The following is a 19643-nucleotide window of genomic DNA, read 5'->3' on the forward strand; positions in this document are numbered from 1 at the left end:
AAAATCTTGAAACAAATCACTGGTCCTTGGGTTTATGTTTTTTGTCTCTCTGCAGTAAATTGCGTCTTTTTAATTTCCTAGATTCGGGTAGGCATGGAAGCATTTATTCCTTTTTGTTGGTTTTAAGTCACTCATGATTTTTTTCTTGTGCAGTTGCTGATTGATACAAAAAGGTACTGATGCTGGTGTCCATTATTCTCAGTTTACTAAATCTCATTTTTTTATCTTTTATTTTTTTAAGAAGTTAGATTGTAGAGATTTCTAGACAATCTTCAACAATGTCATTAATAAAAGCAAGTCCACCTTACATACATCAGTCTTATTACCTCTCCCAAGGTCTCTCAAGGTTCTAGAATAACTTTACTAGATAGTTCTGTTGTTGTGTTTATGGTGTATCTGGCAAATATTTCAAAAATATTGAAGCATTTCTTTCTAATCACAATATTAAAGTTGTTCTTGATAAATAACACTTTATTTCCAGTAATTTTAGGGGTATCACAAGGTTCCATTCTTAGAACTGTATTTCTCCTGTGTTGTTCCTCACCTATATCAAAGATCTTTCTGATAATCTTACCTCTATAGTGGCTCTATTTGCTGATGACAAAAGTATATACTCCAGTCTTGAAAAAAATGTAATCACTTTTGATTGCTTTAAACAGTCAGCTTTGAATGTGATTGTTAATAGTTTTTCTAAATAAATTGTAATAATGTTGAAAACTTATTTTAATGATAAATTTTATTTATAAAAAATGCTTAAGTTGATTTTTTTGTGTTTAATATAATTGCTAATACAAAGTTATAGTTAAAAAACTTTACTTTTAAGGCCGCTGTGCAGCCCTACTTATCAACATTGTTTTCTGGAAAAAAAGATTCTAATACAATAATCATGGAAAGTGTGTTTCAATCAATCAATTCATATTTGGGTCAGAAGCCTTACTTACTAGGAGTGAGTATATCTCTGTGTAATGTTGCTTTATAAAAAAAAGGAAATGGTTAATATTTAAAACTGGATGTGATGTTTTTTGGTTATATAATCTTATTATATTTGGTAATTTAACTTTGATTATCTACTAAATTTATTTATCATAATTTGTCTTGCTTCATAAAAGTTAGATGTTTTTAGTGATGTGCTTAGTGTATTTATAGAATGTTTATATTTCTTTTTTTAAAGTTAAAATAAAGCATGTTCAAAACAAATTTAATTCATAAAAGAAAACAAATGCTTCATTATTTAAAGTTTTTACTGAAGTTTTTTATCTTTTAAATTTTGAAACAATATTTTAAAACTTAGTCAATCAAAAGTGTTAAAGTTTTACATCCTGCTTAGACTCTTCTACAGCTTTTGGTCCAAACAACATACCTGTTATAGTCTTGCAGAAGTGTTCTTCGGAGCTGTCATCTATACTTTAAAAACTATTTAACAAGTGCTTATCAGAGTCTTATTTTCCAGCCTCCTGGAAAACAGCATCTGTTATCACTATTTTCATAAATTCTGAAGAGCAATTTGACTCATCTAACTACCATTCCAATAGTCTTTTTACTATCATATGGTTTTTGAGTCTTTAATTGACTAACAGTTAATATCTCATTTTGAATCTAATAACTTTCTGATCATCAATATAAATTTCAATCTTCTCGCTCTGTTGATTTGTTAGTGGTAATAACAGATAGGTTTTAATGTGCATTAAATGTGGAGAGTTTAAGGCTATTGCTCTCAACATTTCTAAAGGCTTTGATAAAGTTTGCCATACTGGTCTTCTTCGTAAGCTTTTTTCTTACGGTGTATCAGATAACATCTTTAAGATTATTGAATCCTTCCTTATCAATTGTAGTATAAAAGTTGTCCTAGATGGACAGCACTCTTTTTCATTTCCTCCAATTTCAGGGGTTCCTCAAGGTTCTATCCTTGGCCCTATACTTTTTTAATTTACATTAACAATCTCCCTGAAATTCACGCATCACAAGGTGGCATTGTTTGCTGATGATGTTACGATTTATACTTGTCTTGATAACAAGCCAAAAACTCTCTGATTGATTAAAGGGGCATTTGAGCTTGAAAAAGTACTGTTGCCATATATGGAATGGATCTCCAAATGATGCCCTTTCAGACAAGGTGCAAAAACGCATTGTAAACATAGTTGGACCTGCTCTTACAGCCAACCTTCAACCATTGCTGCATCGTCATGATGTTGCTTTTCTTTCTCTTTTCTATAAATACTATAATGGGCGCTGCTCTAAAATTCATTCTCATGTTACTCCTCATTCATTTAAGTCTCATCTTTTTACTGTGACTGTTCTAATGACTAAGTGCTCCAAAAACTCTTATTTTATTTGTCTAGTTTTTTTTCTTGAACATCAGTTCTTTGGAATTCGCTCCCTTCATCTTGTTTTACTGATACATACAATTTGCAATCTTTTAAGTTGTCTGTTAATTGTATCTTGCTTTATAAACTTTATCTTTTCTATTCCAGTAACTTCCAACTCTTATAGTGGTTGCTTGTACCCTTGTTGGAAGTGAAGATGTTTTTGTATTATTCATTGTAAAACAACTACAAAAATGCCCAACATTAGAGTTAGAAGAGAGATATTATTGGGTACAGCTTCACAAACAGAATTTTTAATGACTTGTGCAACTTATCACAGGATGCAAATATCTATGCACCATGAGAAATTTAATGATAGTGAACAAGTGAATATATTTATTCTGTGATGAATTATTCAGAAGGGAGCAGTGAATCACTCAGTAACCTGTTTGACTAGTAGCATTAATTTTTTTGTTTATTATAATTTATAACTTATTTTAGGTTAGAAAAGGCTACTTGGGTTAGACAGATTATTTGGATCATAAATGGGTTATCATGTGCCAACTGTCTGGTTGATCTGTTTAATAAACTGATTATCTTGGAGTATTATCTGGTCATGCTGACCCAACCACTTTTTTAAATGGATTTTTCATGTTGCATAGGGTTACCCATTTTATAAACAGGTTATATTAGTGTATCTCAACCTGCCAATTCACTAAACCAAAATACATAGCTGCTGCCCCAACCTGATTGCAAAGAATGCACTCAATTTACAGATGCTTCTCTATTATTTATTTTAAAGTTTATTTATTTATTTATTCAGTCATCAATAATTATTATTTACAAATATATTAAAATCATGCACAGTAAAAACAGTTTGTTAAGAATTTATCTAAAATGCATATTTTAATTATCGACGGAGACAAGGACCCCTCTTTTCTGACAAAATTTGCAATTATAACTGCACCAGTCAAATTGAAAAGCGTGAATAAACTGTACTATTAAAGTCTACAGTTGAGTGATGGTGCGTTTACTGTGGTAGTCAATAAGTAGTTTTAACTACTTGATTAGTGAAGAAGTTACGTCTTTCATAATGTTTCAAATTTTTTTCGATGGCTAGTTCAAAGGCATGGCTCCTTATTCTTAAACTATACCTAGATCTTTGATAAGCTGGTGTGGTTTGTGGTGCCAAAAAATTGATTGAATCAATTCCATTAATTGTTTTATAATGCTGTATAAGATCCATACGTGTGTATGGCGTTTTTCAAGGGTAGTCAAATTAAGAGGTGTTAAACGCTCCTCGTATTTTAGGTGACTTATTGACTTAATCCATTTTGTGGTTTGGTTTTAAATTTTTTCGATTGTATTTATATCTACTATGCTGCTAGTATTTATATCACCAAGCTGCTAAATCACAACTTCTGAATCCTTTTTTAAATTTCCCTAGCACTCTATTTGCAGCTGCAGCTGTGTGCTCAGCTTGTAACTTCACTTTAAGATTATTAGATACTATAACCCCCAAATCACATTCTTTTGCTGTGGTTTTGAGTTTTTTGCGATGACCATTTTGTGATTCCAATGTATATATATGTTTTCGCTTTTTTTTTTCTTTTTTTTTTGCCCATGTGCATAACTTTACATTTTCCAATGTTAAATGGCATAAGCCATTTTTTAGATCAATTAACAGCTGTGTCAAGATCTTTTTGAAGACATAATGCATCTTTTTCAGACTTGATAATATCTATGATTTTGCTGTAGTCTGCATACATTGCTATATGACTCAAAATTAAGTTTGGTAAATCGATAATGTAGAACACAAAAAGGAGCGAACCTAAAACCGAATCCTGAGGTACTCTGCTAAACACATTTCTCCATGGCAATAACGTATTATCTATTTTGACACATTGTTCTCTATTTGTCAACCAACTTTTTATCCAATTATGTAGTTGACCGTGAATGCCAAATGTCTTTAGTTTATATAAGAGCCTTTCATGTGGTACCTTATCGAACGCTTTTGAAAAGTCTCTATAAATTACGTTTGCTGTAAAACCCTGATTGATGGCATCTGTAACAATATCCTGTGATTCTAATAGGTTTGTTGCACCCCCTGTGTTTGACGAAGCCATGCTGAGCTGGAGTAATAAGTTTGTTTTTGACACAATGCTGCAAAATACAATTGTGGATTAAACCTTCCTAACACCTTACAAGGTACCGAGGTTTTGGAAACTGGCTGGTAGTTGCTTGCTTTTAACTTACTTCCTTTTTTGAATATAGGTGTTACTTCTGCTTTTCTCCATTGATCTGGAACAAACAATGTTAAAATGGAAGACTTAAATAACATTGTTAAAGGGACAGGAAAAGCTTCTGCGCAGTTTTTAAAGAATCTAGGATGGATTCCATCAGGACCTGTTGCTTTTGAAGGATCAAGTTTCAGCAATCTGTTTTTGACTATTTTATAAGTGATAAAATCAACTTCTATATCATAAGTGGCTGAAGATCGGTTTAAAAAAATAGGTAGCCGTCCTTGCGGCTCTACTTCAAATAAAAAATATAAAAATAATCATTGAGTGTCTTACATACGTTAAATATGTTATCGGTCACCAATCCATTGCTGTCTTCAAGTAAATGGATTTTATTGTGAACTTTGATTTTTGCTTTTGACATAAGAATTGAGTCCCTTAGGGTTACGTTTAAACAAAGAAGTTAGTGCATCTTCGTAGTCAAGTTTTGCTTTTTTCACCACTTTTGTGATGGTCTTTGCTGCTTTACATATTCTGCTCTAATAAGTTGGTGTGATTCTGGTCCTGCTGACACATATTTACCCTAGAGTTTACTCTTTTTTTTCACAGCTTCCATGACCTCATTAGTAGCCCATGGATTTTTATTTGGCTAGTATGGTTTTGTGGTATTAATAGTGAAGTAGTATCATTATACTTGTCAATTAAAAGTTTGTATTTTTCGGCCGCAGATATTTTTTAAAATAATATCTCCAAAAATAATATCTATTATTTTAATAAATAATATCTATTATTTTAAAATAATATTTTTAAAATAATATCTATTTTTAAAATAATGATATTTTTTAAAATAATATCAGTCATAACTTCTAATATAATTCAAGATAAAAGTGTAGTTTGCCTTGCTCCACAATAATCAAGGAGTTGTTTGAGGTTCATTGTTTGTTATTACTAATGCAATTAAACCTACAATAGTTAGGTGAGCTTGTCCTTCTGGCGTAGACCTCAAAGGTTTAACTTGAGTTAAGAAAATTAGTCTGTCTGGCTCATTGGTTATAAGAAAGTCCAAGGTGAACTTTTGTTCTTTAACACGTGAATTTCAAAAGATTGGGAAAGTGACAAGTTGTGTAAGATGGTTTTCCTCTAAACAAGACTTGAACTGAATGACAGGTAAGCTGTTGATCAGTATGTTGACTGCTGTCAAACACCTCCTCCAACGTTAATACTTTCATATCTAATGTGCCTAAAATTAAGGTCAGCATAGAGTAATAAGGAGTCGCAACTGATTGTTTTGAGGGCCTCCGTAGCAGTCTGAATTGGTTTGGTAATTTCTAGGAGTGCTAGTTCATCTTTGTTTGGTGGTCGGTAGATACACCCTAAAAGAAATGATTCTTTTTCAAGTTTAAGCTTTATCCACAGCTGTTCAATGGTATTTTTGCTAAGTTGTTCAATATTTGTTAGCTAGATAGCTAGGCCACCTCCTATCTTTCCGACCCTGTTTGTGAAAAAATGTTATACCCTGCAAAAGCAGTATCTGAAGCCTCAGTAAACCACGTCTCAGCCAGAAAAGTAAGATCTGGCGGTTATGCTCGGTGGTTGATTGTATTCTGGCTTTCAGCTCATCAATTTTCGTTTGATTTTGCGTGCATGGATTATTTGCGTGCATGGATTTTTGATTTTGAGGCATTAGCGATAGTGTCTGCAATGTTCTTGATGTTGACAAAGACTGATTTTTGGTGAGCAACTGACTCTTGTGCGTTAATTGGTTTAACGCGTTAAGGTGTCCATGAATGCGAAAACGAAATGGCGAGTCAAGCAGCTTTAATTTTGCGAGCTCATCATTTCACTCTTTTTTTTTTCGCGATTCAGTTTGTTGAATTCGTATTGTTCTGCCTCCGTTCGGTCTTCTCTAGCAAACACATCTTTGTACTCAGGTGTGATGAGACTGTGATGCCTGGCTTTTGATAAAACCAGGGCATGCAATTCAGTCTTTGACTGTGACCTGCATGAGCTTGGTTTTTCTGAGTTCTGTGTTGGATTTTTTATGAATAAAACCTCCGGCTTTCGCAATAATTAAAGTGTCGATACCAACAGCTCTAAACAAATTCTCTACTGCCTGTTTATTTTTGTCATTTTTGTCTGAGACCTCTAGTCCTACCACTATAACACTTGATTCTTTTTGCTGTCTTTGTTTCTGCTCATGTGCTACTTTGTTTAGTAATAAATTCTGATCGTTTTTACTTTCATTAGGTTTGCTGTTGAAGAGTGATGGGAATGATACCGGTTGAGGTTTTTTCAGTTCGCTAAGAGATTTTAGTAAGGTTTCGTTTTCTGCTTCTATGGTCAAGACTTTGTTTTCTAGAGTTGCAATGCGTGCTTTTACAGCCTGAAATTCTGCATACGTTATATAGTCTAGTTGCTCTGTTTTACCGGGTCCTGTGCTTGAAAATTCTTTAGGTTCATATAGACTAGTGATGGGCGTTGAACTGACTTTGACCAGTTTTATTTTTGTGGACATAATTGACTTATTACACAGGGACTAAAAAGTTTCAGTATGTGTTTTTTTCCGTAATATAAATAAAAGTATATAAATAATTTTTAACCTTTTATGATTTTAAAAGCTCACACTCAGATTTTAGTTTTTTTTGCACTTTTGAAATCTGAGGAGAAAAATTATTGAAGTTTGTGCAAAAACTTTAAACTTTAAAACTTTAAAAAAAACTTTGCACACCTTTTATTTTATAAAACTTGCACAAAAACACCTTTTATTGTTAACATTTTTATTTAAAGAAAAAAAATATTTTAAAACAAATTTAATTTCCTGTTTTAATTTAAACTTTTATTCATATCATTGATGGTTAACATTTGGTTTTAATTTTTACCTATACAAGTAAACAAAGCTATCTTCTAGTTGCAATAAGATTATGGAAGAATTTGGTCACTATTTATTTGCTAATTGGTTATATGTAACACTCACTATTTATTTAGTTTATAGCATTTAACATTAACATTATTTTATAGTTTATAGCTATAGCATTATAGTTATAGCATGATATAGTTATTATTATTTTTATTTTTACATTATAGTTATAGCATTATCGTTCCATTATAGTTTTACATATAGTAGTTACATTATAGTTACATTAATCGTATAGTACATTACATTAGTCATATAGTAGTTACATTAGTCATATAGTTACATTAGTCATATAGTACATTACATTAGTCATATAGTAGTTACATTATAGTTACATTATAGTTACATATATATTTACATTATAGTTATAGCATTATATAGTTATTATTATAGTTATAGCATTATAGTTATAGCATTATAGTTATAACATTATTTTATAGTTTATAGTTAATAGCATTTAACATTAACATTAACGTAGCAATTGTTTTTTACCTAGACAAGTAAACAAAGCTATCTTCTAGTTGCAATAAGGTTATGGAAGAATTTGGTCACTATTTATTTGCTAATTGGTTATATGTAACACTCACTATTTATTTAGTTTATAGCATTTAACATTTTGCATTTTTGATTGGTTAATCTGAGTTTTACAATTTTAATTAATCTGGTTTTAAAAATATAGATGAAAATTTTAAAGTTATTTTTTTATTTATAGCATTCACTATTTGTTTGGTTTATTATTTCTATATATCAATTGCTTATATTTCAATTATATATTATATATTGTTACCCAATATAAAAAATAAATGGTGCTAATTTTTTTATTATTTTTGTTTATGTTAAAAATATAATTATAAATAATAAGGTCAAACTGTCATCATGTAATGTGATCAGTTTTGATTTTGACTGGGTCTGTGCACAGTAATGCACGTAACTATTTTTTATGTGAAGCTTTTATTTTAACAATCAAAACTATTTATTTTAGTCATTTATTACAGCTTCTGACATAGTAGTTTGGGCAAGTCTCTATGCAGTTATGCAAGAAAAAGATATTCAAGGTTATATATTGTTACTTAGTAAATATATATTGATATCCCTGCGCAATATGGTTGAAACTTTTTAAATATATTTTGTACGCTTTAATTTTTAAGATGCTGACTTAGTTTAGACATTTGGTTATCAATTTTTTTTACTGTATATTGTGTCCTACTTCCTGGCTCTACCATAACCTAAAATTTATATATTATACTTATTTTAAGATGACATAATGTTTAACATTATTGGTATTACAGATATCAGTTTTAAACTGCCAGCTGTTAACAATTGGTTCAATAAATTGTCAATATCAGATAATACATTAAAAGCAGTTGATGTGATCACGCAAAGCAAAGGAATTTCTGCATTCAAGGTATTTATTAAAAGTAAATGGTATTATCTAGTATAGTATTGTATACACACATATTATATGGTTTCATTTAAATGTGATTGAAATTTTGTTGCATTTTTGACCAATTTTATAGTCACATTACACACCAATTTTATAGCTACATTAGACACCATAAAAATGGTAATAATTAGGTTGTGAATTTTCTGCTTGTGTTTTTTTCTGTTAGGCTTTTTTTGAAAACTATGTATTACCTTCACACCTCTCTAAAAATATAAAGCACATCAAAGGTACTCCTATTTACTACTACTTTATTTTTAATATAATTTTAAAAACAAAAAATTACTTGTGGTGCTACTTTTAGTAATACCTCTGTAGCATGAATTTAATAAAAGTAGTGTTTATGATTATTTTTCATAAATTTTAGATGCAGCAGAAGAACTGCAACAAACAGAGGTGTGTCCTTGTTTATTTCTTTAAGCTACAGAGAAAAAGTTTGTTGACTGTACTTATCTAAAAAAAATTTAGTATTTTTAACAGTATAAAAGTGTGTGTGTGTGTGTGTGTATATATATATATATATATATATATATATATATATATATATATATATATATATATATATATATATATATATATATATATATATATATATATATATATATATATATATATATATATATATATATATATATATATATATATATATATATATATATATATATATATATATATATATATATATATATATATATATATATATATATATATATATATATATATATATATAATTATTTTTTTTTTATATTCAAAATTGTATATAAAAAAAATTATTTTTGAACTTTATTTGGGCTACCCTTTGATTTGATGTGGTTTGTGGTCAGGAAAATTAGTTTAAAATTGCAAACTTAAATAATGTGTTTTAGGGACAGCTCAATTAACTTTACTTTTTAACAGGTCCCTATTATTTTGAAAAAAGAAGTTTTTTCAAAAGTATGTCATTTTGGGTCTTAAAAGTAGCGAAATTATATAAAAATTTCAAAAAAAGTGATAATTTCATAATACAATTATTATTTTAGATTTAATTGCACAAAAACTATGGTTTTTTTAACTAGAAATAAAAAAAGTACATTTTTACAAGTTTTTAATAAAAATAAAAATTTTTTAATTTATTTTTTATAAAACAATTATTTATGAAATTTATATATTATTTTGCTTCTTTTGAGTACCAGGTTGACCTACTTTTAAGGAACTTTTATATATATATATATATATATATATATATATATATATATATATATATATATATATATATATATATATATATATATATATATATATATATATATATATATATATATATATATATATATATACGTGGACAAAAAATTAACAGGTACACACAAATGTTGTATACCCATTAATTTTTAATCATAAAAATGCGATTTAATTTTAATACAACTATTGAAGTAAATCCAATAGTATATTGTCATATTAAAATTTATCTTTTATAAGATATTTTATTTAACTATGATTAAGTAGTAAATTCAAATTTTTATTCTATAGTTCACATTAATATTTGAAAATAATTCATACTATCATTTTATTCATTCTTTTAAACAATATTTATCAGGATCAAGACAAAGTTTTAACATTTTAAGAGTGCTACTTTATATATTTAAAATTTCAAATATATATATATATATATATATATATATATATATATATATATTTAAAATTTCAAATATATATATATATATATATATATATATATATATATATATATATATATATATATATTTAAAATTTCAAATATATATATATATACTTTTATTTTTTTTAACAATTGGTTCAATTGGTTAACAATTGGTTACGACAAGGTTTAAGTATGGTTATATTACTGTAATTAATTGTTCTTGTAAATAGATGAAAATAAAAATGAAGTATAATATATAATAAGTTAACAAAAATAACATAAATAATTATAAAAAATATATTTTTATAAAATAATAGATTTAAATATGTATAAATAAAAATAGAAATAAAACAAAAGTTAAAAAATATATATATAAATATGATAAAAATAGTATAAAAAAAGTAAAAAAAAAAAAAAAAAAATACATAACAGGAATAAAAAAAAACATGTCATATATATATATATCCAATAAACATATATATATATATCTATATATATATATATATATATATATATATATATATATATATATATATATATATATATATATATATATATATCTATATATATTTATATATATACATATATATCTATATAAATATATATGTGTGTTTATTGGAATTTGTTTTTAAAAATATTTTAAGGAAATTGAAGGTCCTTCTGATGCTGACATAAAAAATGCAAAAAGTTTTTGGTTGAAAGGTCGAGATCTAGTTGCAAAACCAAGAAAATTGACTCATCCAATGTAATTATTTTTATTTTTAAAGTAGACAAACAACTTTATCACTGGGACAGGAGCAGGACTTACACTTCTCTCAATTATGCACCCAGATAAACATAACACTACTTATTGAAAATAAATTTCATCAGTAATATTAGGTGATCCAAAAAAAACTTTTTTGGATCTATATATATTATATACATATATGTTTCTCCGCATAGCGGTCTTGCTCATCAAGGTTTGTGTTTCAGAGTTATAGAGTTGAGAGAGGGCTGTAACCATAACTGATAAAGTAGCCTCCTCGACTTCAAGGTCGAATTGAAATAAATATATATATTTTTAAATCTTTTATTGAAATAAATATTGATTTGATTTTACAAAAACTAATAGTGCAATATTTTGATAGCGTGTATTGAGAATATATTGCGTGTTTTCAGGTAACGTAAAGAGTAGAATTAGCACTGAATTTATTAGTGTCATTACATAGGTGGCGGATATATTTTTGTAGGAACGTGTTTAAATACATTGTCTATTTTGCTATTCTAGTGCTGAATTTGAAAGTGGAATGTGAGTAATCGTTCTGGTGTGTACTGATGCATACAGCATCAAGATGTTCCTCAATTAGAAGGAAATAATAGTTGGTTGCATCATGAGGATCAATACCAGCTGTTTTTAAGAGATGGTTTTCAAAAAACTTGCATCTTGGATTTAGTTTTATTGGTTATGGAGATGAGGACAACTACTTTGTAGGTAAAATGGCTGAAGCAATAGACATAGTTAATATAAACATAGATTTAGACCATCCTCCAAATATTCTGAGTTGCTTAAAAAGATGTCTATAAGATGCAGTTTTATTATACAGGCTTAACTATTGTTTTTCAAATTTTAAACACAATTTGAGGTTGATGCCGAGGTATTTGTATGAGTTTACAACTTCAAGAATTTCGTTCTTTATTTTTAGGACAGGCTTTGCACCTCGGCAAATATAAATAGCTTTGCATTTGGCTGTGTTTAGAAACATTTTATTATCATTGCTCTATTGTTGAAGACTGCTACGTCTTGTGGAAGAGAGGAATTTTTTGACAGTTATGTAAGCTAAGATTTCATCTGCATATTTCTTGTGAACTATACCTGTTGGGAGGTAGTGAGTTTATGTCTAGTACATAGATTAAAAAGAGAATTAGACCAAGGACTTCCTTGTATTACTCTAGATAGTACATCTTTCCATTCTGTAGACTTTTTGTTAACTATAAGTTGTTGTTTGTGGCTTGAAAGTCATTTTGCAATCCAGGATGATAACCAAAGTGATAGGTTAATCTTAAGTTTGTACATGAGAATGTAGTTTAAAATAAAAGAAAATAACTGTTAGTGAGATATTGCAGTTGATAGCATATCCCCAGTCATCTATTATTTGTATGATGGCATCAGTTGTACTTCTACCAGGAAGAAAACTAAATTGGCTATTTGGTAATAGTTTATCTTGGATGTACGGTGTATGTTTTGCAAGGATATGTTTAACTGATTTGCATGTTGCAGATGTTATAGCAATTAGTCAGTAGTCCATTGGTAGAAACGGGTTATCAACTTTTGGAATAGGAATGATGTTTGCATAAAGCCATTCAGATGGTACAATACATTTATTATTACAACAATTAAAAGTAAAAAATAAAGCTTCTACTAGTTTAAGGCATGTAGCATAAAGTAATTTGCCCGATATGTCATCATGGCTGGCTGGTGTTAATTTGATGTGTTTAAGTTGTTCACTGACATTTGAGAAGTTGAAGATGGACAATTTTGGTATTGAGAAAATTGGCTTGATAAATCCGGATAGAATAGTTTATGAGTCACGTGGATGATAGTTCATCAACGTGACCATAAACTATTCTTATTAGTGTGATACATATATTTCTGTAAAAAGATGCTTTCCAGGTGGCAATAAGTTGGGCGATAATATTAGCCAACATGTATTGTGTTGGTCATAAAGCCCAGCTTTGTGTAAATGTTGGGGTTGTTTTGTACATTGTAGGATATTGGCAGTCATCCATTCTTGGTCACCGCAGGCTTTGATAGTGTGCAGAAGTTGATTTTGTGCGTCAATTATGACATTCTGGTAAGCTGAGAATGACCCAAGCGAGTCAAAGTCAAGAATGGCAAGGATACTATGCATATCAAGGCAATTGTATGTTTTGGTCGTGTTTTTTTATACATATGTGGAGGGGAATAAGTAATGACAACATTGTGATTGCTGGCATTTCTAGTCTTAATCTGATTTGAGATGAGGATGGACCCAGTGGTTTTAGTGTTTCAAAAATCTAACACCTCGGGGGCATTTGTTAGAATAAAGACGATTCAGATGCTGTTACTCAAGTTCATGGTTTATTTGCCATAAGTGGTATTTCTTGCATAATTGTTTCACGTCACATCCAATAAAGTCTCCAGCTATGTAAATCAGTGGTGAATTGTTACAAGAATATTTGGCTACTGGATCTTCAAGTGCACAAGAGAGTTGTAAGATAGAGCCCTCCTGTTAAGTTGGTAGCCATTCTGGTATATAAGCAGCAGCCCGTAGAACACATGAATATCCACGTGGTAGCCAATGTGTGTGTATATATATATATGTGTGTGTGAGTGCGCGAATGTGTCTGTGTGGTGTTGTAAATTTGAATATATTTTGTATTCAATACAATAAAAGTTTAATAAACATGTTTACAATTTTATTTCTAACACTTATCATTTCATTGATGGCAACAGTAATGATAACAGCAATGATGATAATGATGGATGATGATGATGATTTGATGATGTATACCTTTTTTGATACCTTTTTTAATGTTTTTAGTTTACCAAAAGAGGGAGAAAAAAATATTTTGATTACATCTGCATTACCATATGTAAACAATGTTCCTCATCTTGGAAACATTATTGGTTGTACACTTAGTGCGGATGTTTATGCAAGGTATAATTTAAAGTTCATTTTTACTTTATTATTCTTACATATACTTTTAAAAATCTAAAAATTTTTAAACTGTTGAAATTTCACATCGCATAATCTTTTTTTAAAATGATTATGCAATGTGAAATTTCAACGGTTTTTAGAACAGACCTTCACAATAAAAGATATCATAAAATGACAATTGACAATGTTTTAGAACTGGTTTTATTATGTTTATGAAATTTTGTACAAACTGTTTTTTTTTTTTTTTTTACAGCAAATGTGCAAATTTGATTTTTAGAATTTATTAATTTTTATTGTGTTATACTTTGTTTTTGATTTGCTTTAAAATATTTATTTATAATTACTTTATATTTTATATTATTATTAGTTACCTGAAGTAGAAATTATTACTAAAGGTTATTAAATTTATCATAAACTTGTCAACTCGTTAATTTTTTTTCAATGTATCTGAAAATATTTTTTTCTCAAATCACATAAAAAGTAATTTTCCCACAAATTACATAAATTGGAATATTTTCAAAAATTGCATAAATTGGAAAATTTGAACAAATAATTTTTGTTCAGGAATTAATATTTCAAGGTTGTTGTAAAGGTTGTAAAGCTAAATCAGACAAGAAAACGAAATAAAAATATATTTTCAAAAATGAATATTTCTAATGTATTTGTAATTTAAAAAAATTATAAATGCTAGATTTTTAAAGCCTTTTAATTGGCTATCTACTGATTTACCATTTCTATTAACTGTTTTTTTTTTTAATTATTAGTTTTACTTGTTTCAATCTATTAATTAACTAAATTATGTTATTAACTAAATTAATATTTAAAACAAATTTGTTGTTATATTTCGTTTGAGAAATTAAGTTTTTATATTTGTTTATTGTTAGGTACTGTCGTTTAAGAAATCTAAATGTTCTTTATATTTGTGGAACAGATGAATATGGCACAGCTACAGAAACAAAAGTAATATTTTATTATCTTTTGATATTTTTCTAATTTTATTTATTTTTATTTTTATTTTGCAGCAAAATGTTTTAAACTATGCACAGTCATTATACTTTTGCTTTAATTTGAAAAAGCTTTGTTCTAAGTTTGTTGCAAACAGATCATTATGATTCAATTACATTTCATAATTGAATTCAAGAGATTTCATTTCAAATTCAAGAGATCAACATTTTTCTGATATTTTTTTTTAGGCTTTTGCAGAAGGGCTCACACCTCAACAAATTTGTGACAAATATAACAAAATTCATAGTGAAATTTATACATGGTTTAATATTGAGTTTGATTGTTTTGGAAGAACAACAACAGAACACCAAACAAAGTAAATATTTTTTGAAATTTCTCAGTTTTTGTCATTTGAATAAGAATGATAAAAAAAAAAATTTAATTTAGGATAACTCAGGATATATTTTGGAAAATTGAAAAAAATGGCTACTTATGTAAAGATGCAGTTGATCAACTAAAATGTGAACAATGCGAAAGGTGAATGTTTTTAAAAGAGTAGGAATGTTGAAATAAAATTTTTTTTTTCGTTTCGAGTTATTAAGTTTTTAAGTTATTTTCTTTAAATGTTTTTTTTTTTTTGAGTTTTTAGCAGATTTTTTTTTTTTTTTTTTGTAAAAAATAAATTTTAAAAATTGTGAAAAAAGTTTAAGCATGTTTTTTTAAACATCTTAATTAAAAATTGAACTGTTGTATCTATTACCTTTAATCAGTTTTTTAATAATTTATATTTTGGTTTTCATTTATTTTTGTTTCTTTATTTCAATATTTAAATATTGAAGTAGTATTTTATATCTAAGTAATTATATTTTATAACATTCTTCATATGTATGTATGTATTTATATATGTATGTATATATGTATGTATGTATGTATGTATGTATGTATGTATGTATGTATGTATGTATGTATGTATGTATGTATGTATGTATTTATGCATGTATACATAAATACATACATACGTACATGCCAAAAAAACATAGAAGTTATCTGTCTGTCTGTAGGCATTTTTGTTCTCTGCAATAAACTCAAAAGCATAGTATAGAAAAATGTATAGAGAAGAAGTTAATAAATTTTGTTTTCAGTCAATTGGAATTTCTGTTATGCAATCAATATTAAAATTTTTAGTCAGTTTTGATCAAATTGTGATTTTGTGAATAAAGTGCATTGCAAGAGTACTGTTAGATTTGTTCAATATTTGCTTGTTAACAGTATTTATTAGTATTAAAATATTTATTACTACTGAATTTTAACAATATTTTCTTCATCTATTAGGCTGGTGCAGATGTATTTTTAATACATTGTTTCCAGTTTAGGATGTTGAATGCTGGATCTTCTTGACTCAATGCATGGGTTTTGCTTGTGTCTCTGTTTTTATGACAAAGCAACTCATTCTATTATCTCCTAATGAAAATAACCTATCATTCACTAATATTCGTGGTCTTCGAAGTAACTTTTCTTCTGTTGAGTCTTATTTCTTGCAAAGTTCACCAGACCTACTTGCTCTTTGTGAGACTAATTTGAGTTCGGCTGTCTCATCTTGTGATCTTAGTGTTGATGGTTATCTTCCTCTAAATCGTAAAGACTCCAATAGTCACATGCTTGGCCTCGGCATTTACATTCGTAAGAATTCGCCCATTTGTCGTGAAACTAGGTTTGAATCCACAGACAATTCTTTTATGTGCTTTCGTTTAGCACCACTTCACTCTATTGCCTTTTTCTTTGTTCTATATCGCTCTCCTTCATCTCAAGACTGCACACTTTTTGACGTTATTTCTGATCATATTGACCAAGCCCTCTCTCTTTATCCATCAGCTAATATAGTTGTTGTCGGTGACTTTAATGCTCATTACTCTGAATGGCTTGGCTCTAGTGTCAGTGATTTGGCAGGCATTAAAGCCCACAACTTTTGCCTTTCTCAATCTTTAACTCAAATAGTCAACTTTCCAATTCACTTTCCAGACAACTCGAATCATTTACCTTCTCTACTCGACTTATGTTTTGTTTCTGATCCTAGTCAGTGCTCAGTTTCTCCACATTCACCCTTACGTTCTTCTGATCACAGTTTGATCTCTCTAAAACTAATATCTCATTCTTCTTCATCACCTGAATCCCCCTATTATCGAACCTCTTACAACTACAGTAAAGCTGACTGGGATTCTTTCCGTGATTTTCTTCGTGATGGCCCTTGGGTAGAAATCTTTCGGGTTCCTGTCGACAAATGTGCTTCTTACATAACTTCGTGGATTCAGGCTGGAATGGAATCTTTTATTCCCTCTCGACGATTCCAGGTCAAGCCTCACTCTCCTCCTTGGTTTTCTTCACACTGTGCTGCTGTGATTGCTAATCAAAACTGTTACTTCCATATTTATCAGCAAAACTATTCTCCAGAATACAGATGTCTGTTTATTACTGCTAGAAACAATTGTAAAAAGGTTTTGTCTAACGCCAAAATCTGCTATTCTCAGTTCATGAAATCTCGTATCTCATCTCAAAAATTAGGCTCTCGTGACTTCTGGAGAATCTTTAATAGTATCAATAATAAGGACAAATCTGTTATTCCACCTCTCTTGTATGGTTTAGACTTTGTCACCTCATCTAAAGACAAAGCCGAATTGTTTGCTAAAAACTTTTCATCAATATCATCTCTTGATTCCACTAGTTGCGTTCTACCTGATATTGCCAACAAACAGGTTGATCCATTGCTTGACATTCATATCACTCCAGCATCTGTATCTAAAGTGATTTCCTGTCTTGACTCTTCTACAGCTTGTGGCCCGGATAACATACCTGTTATTGTCTTGCAGAAGTGTTCTCTGGAGCTGTCATCTATACTCTCAAAACTATTCAACAAGTGCTTATCAGAATCTTGTTTTCCAGCCTGCTGGAAAGCCGCATCTGTTATCCCTATCTTCAAAAATTCTGGAGAGCGATCTGATTCGTCTAACTACCATCCCATAAGTCTTCTTCCTATCATAAGCAAGGTTTTTGAATCTTTAATTAACAAACACTTAATTTCTCATCTTGAATCTAATAACTTACTTTCTGACCATCAATATGGATTTCGATCTTCTCGTTCTACAGCTGATTTGCTAACAGTAATAACTGACAGGTTTTATCGTGCATTAGATAAAGGTGGAGAGGTTAAGGCCGTCGCTCTTGATATTTAAAAAGCTTTTGATAAAGTTTGGCATGCTGGTCTTCTCCATAAGCTTTCTTCTTATGGTGTATCCGGCAACATCTTTAAGATCATTGAATCCTTCCTTTCCAATCGTAGCATAAAAGTTTTCCTCGATGAACAGCGCTCTTCTTCTTATTCTGTAACTTCTGGGGTTCCTCAAGGTTCTATCCTTGGCCCTATACTCTTTTTAATTTACATTAATGATCTTCCAGATATTCTCACATCTAAGGTGGCATTGTTTGCTGATGATACTACCATTTATTCTTGTCGTGATAAGAAACCATCACCCTCTGATTGCTTGGAGGGGGCATTTGAGCTTGAAAAGGATCTTACTTCTGCTACAGCATGGGGCTCACAGTGGCTGGTGAACTTTAATTCAGATAAAACTCAATTTTTTTCAGCCAATCGTTATCGCAAGAATTTAGATCTTCCTATATTTATGAACGGTGATGTACTCGATGAGTCTCCTACTCTTCATCTTCTAGGATTAACTCTTACTTCCAATCTTTCTTGGAAACCATATATCAAATCAGTTGCAAAATTAGCATCTGCTAAGTTTGCATCTCTTTATCGAGCTCGTCACTTTCTTACTTCGGATTCTATTCTCCATTTCTATAAATCTCAAATTCGGCCTTGTATGGAATACTGTTGCCATATCTGGGGCAGATCTTCTAATAATGCCCTTTCTCTTTTAGACAAGGTGCAAAAACGCATTGTAAACATTGTTGGACCTGCTCTTGCAGCCAACCTCCAACCATTATCTCATCGTCATAATGTTGCTTCTCTTTCTCTTTTCTACAAATACTATAATGAGCACTGCTCTAAAGAGCTAGCGTCTCTTGTGCCATCTATTATAATTCATTCTCGTGTTACTTGTCGTTCAATCAAGTGTCATCCTTTTTCTGTGACTGTTCCTAAGTGCTTCAAAAACGCTTATTCGTCTAGTTTTTTTCCTGGAACATCAGCCCTTTGGATTTTGCTTCCTTCATCTTGCTTTCCTGATTCATATAATTTGCAATCTTTTAAGTCGTCTGTCAATCGTTATCTTGCTCTACAATCTTCATCTTTTCTCTTTCAGTAACTTCCAACTTTAATTAGTGGCTGCTTGCAGCCTTGTTGGAAGCAAAGATGTTTAAAAAGAAAAAAAAAATTGTTTCTTATTAAGTTATCAAAAAATATTGCTGTTGTTTTTAAAATGTTTTTTTTTTTCTAAAATTTTTTAATTTTTAACAATGAGGTCAGCAAAAAA

The 19643-nt window shown here is 29.3% G+C and overlaps 2 protein-coding genes across 4 annotated transcripts in view; one reads left to right on the forward strand and one right to left on the reverse strand.

The window, feature by feature from the left end:
• LOC101239728 (ELL-associated factor 1) overlaps positions 1-7107 on the reverse strand; it is a 107418-nt gene extending 100311 nt beyond the window's left edge. Inside the window, exon 1 of the mRNA XM_065808979.1 lies at positions 7064-7107. The gene's annotated coding sequence lies outside the window, so the exon portion shown is untranslated. The remainder of the gene's footprint in view (positions 1-7063) is intronic.
• Positions 1-19643, forward strand: part of LOC100205925 (methionine--tRNA ligase, cytoplasmic) — a 47397-nt gene that overhangs the window by 9865 nt on the left and 17889 nt on the right. For all 3 annotated transcript variants that reach the window (XM_065808975.1, XM_065808976.1, XM_065808977.1), the window contains exons 5-14: positions 824-946; positions 8440-8512; positions 8747-8862; positions 9068-9128; positions 9266-9294; positions 11179-11279; positions 14095-14211; positions 15096-15171; positions 15405-15532; positions 15604-15693. In XM_065808975.1, coding sequence (XP_065665047.1) covers positions 824-946; positions 8440-8512; positions 8747-8862; positions 9068-9128; positions 9266-9294; positions 11179-11279; positions 14095-14211; positions 15096-15171; positions 15405-15532; positions 15604-15693 — 914 coding nt within the window. The remainder of the gene's footprint in view (positions 1-823; positions 947-8439; positions 8513-8746; positions 8863-9067; positions 9129-9265; positions 9295-11178; positions 11280-14094; positions 14212-15095; positions 15172-15404; positions 15533-15603; positions 15694-19643) is intronic.

Source organism: Hydra vulgaris, chromosome 11 (assembly GCF_038396675.1).
Source record: "Hydra vulgaris chromosome 11, alternate assembly HydraT2T_AEP".
In the NCBI taxonomy this organism is placed as follows: Eukaryota; Metazoa; Cnidaria; class Hydrozoa; order Anthoathecata; family Hydridae; genus Hydra; species Hydra vulgaris.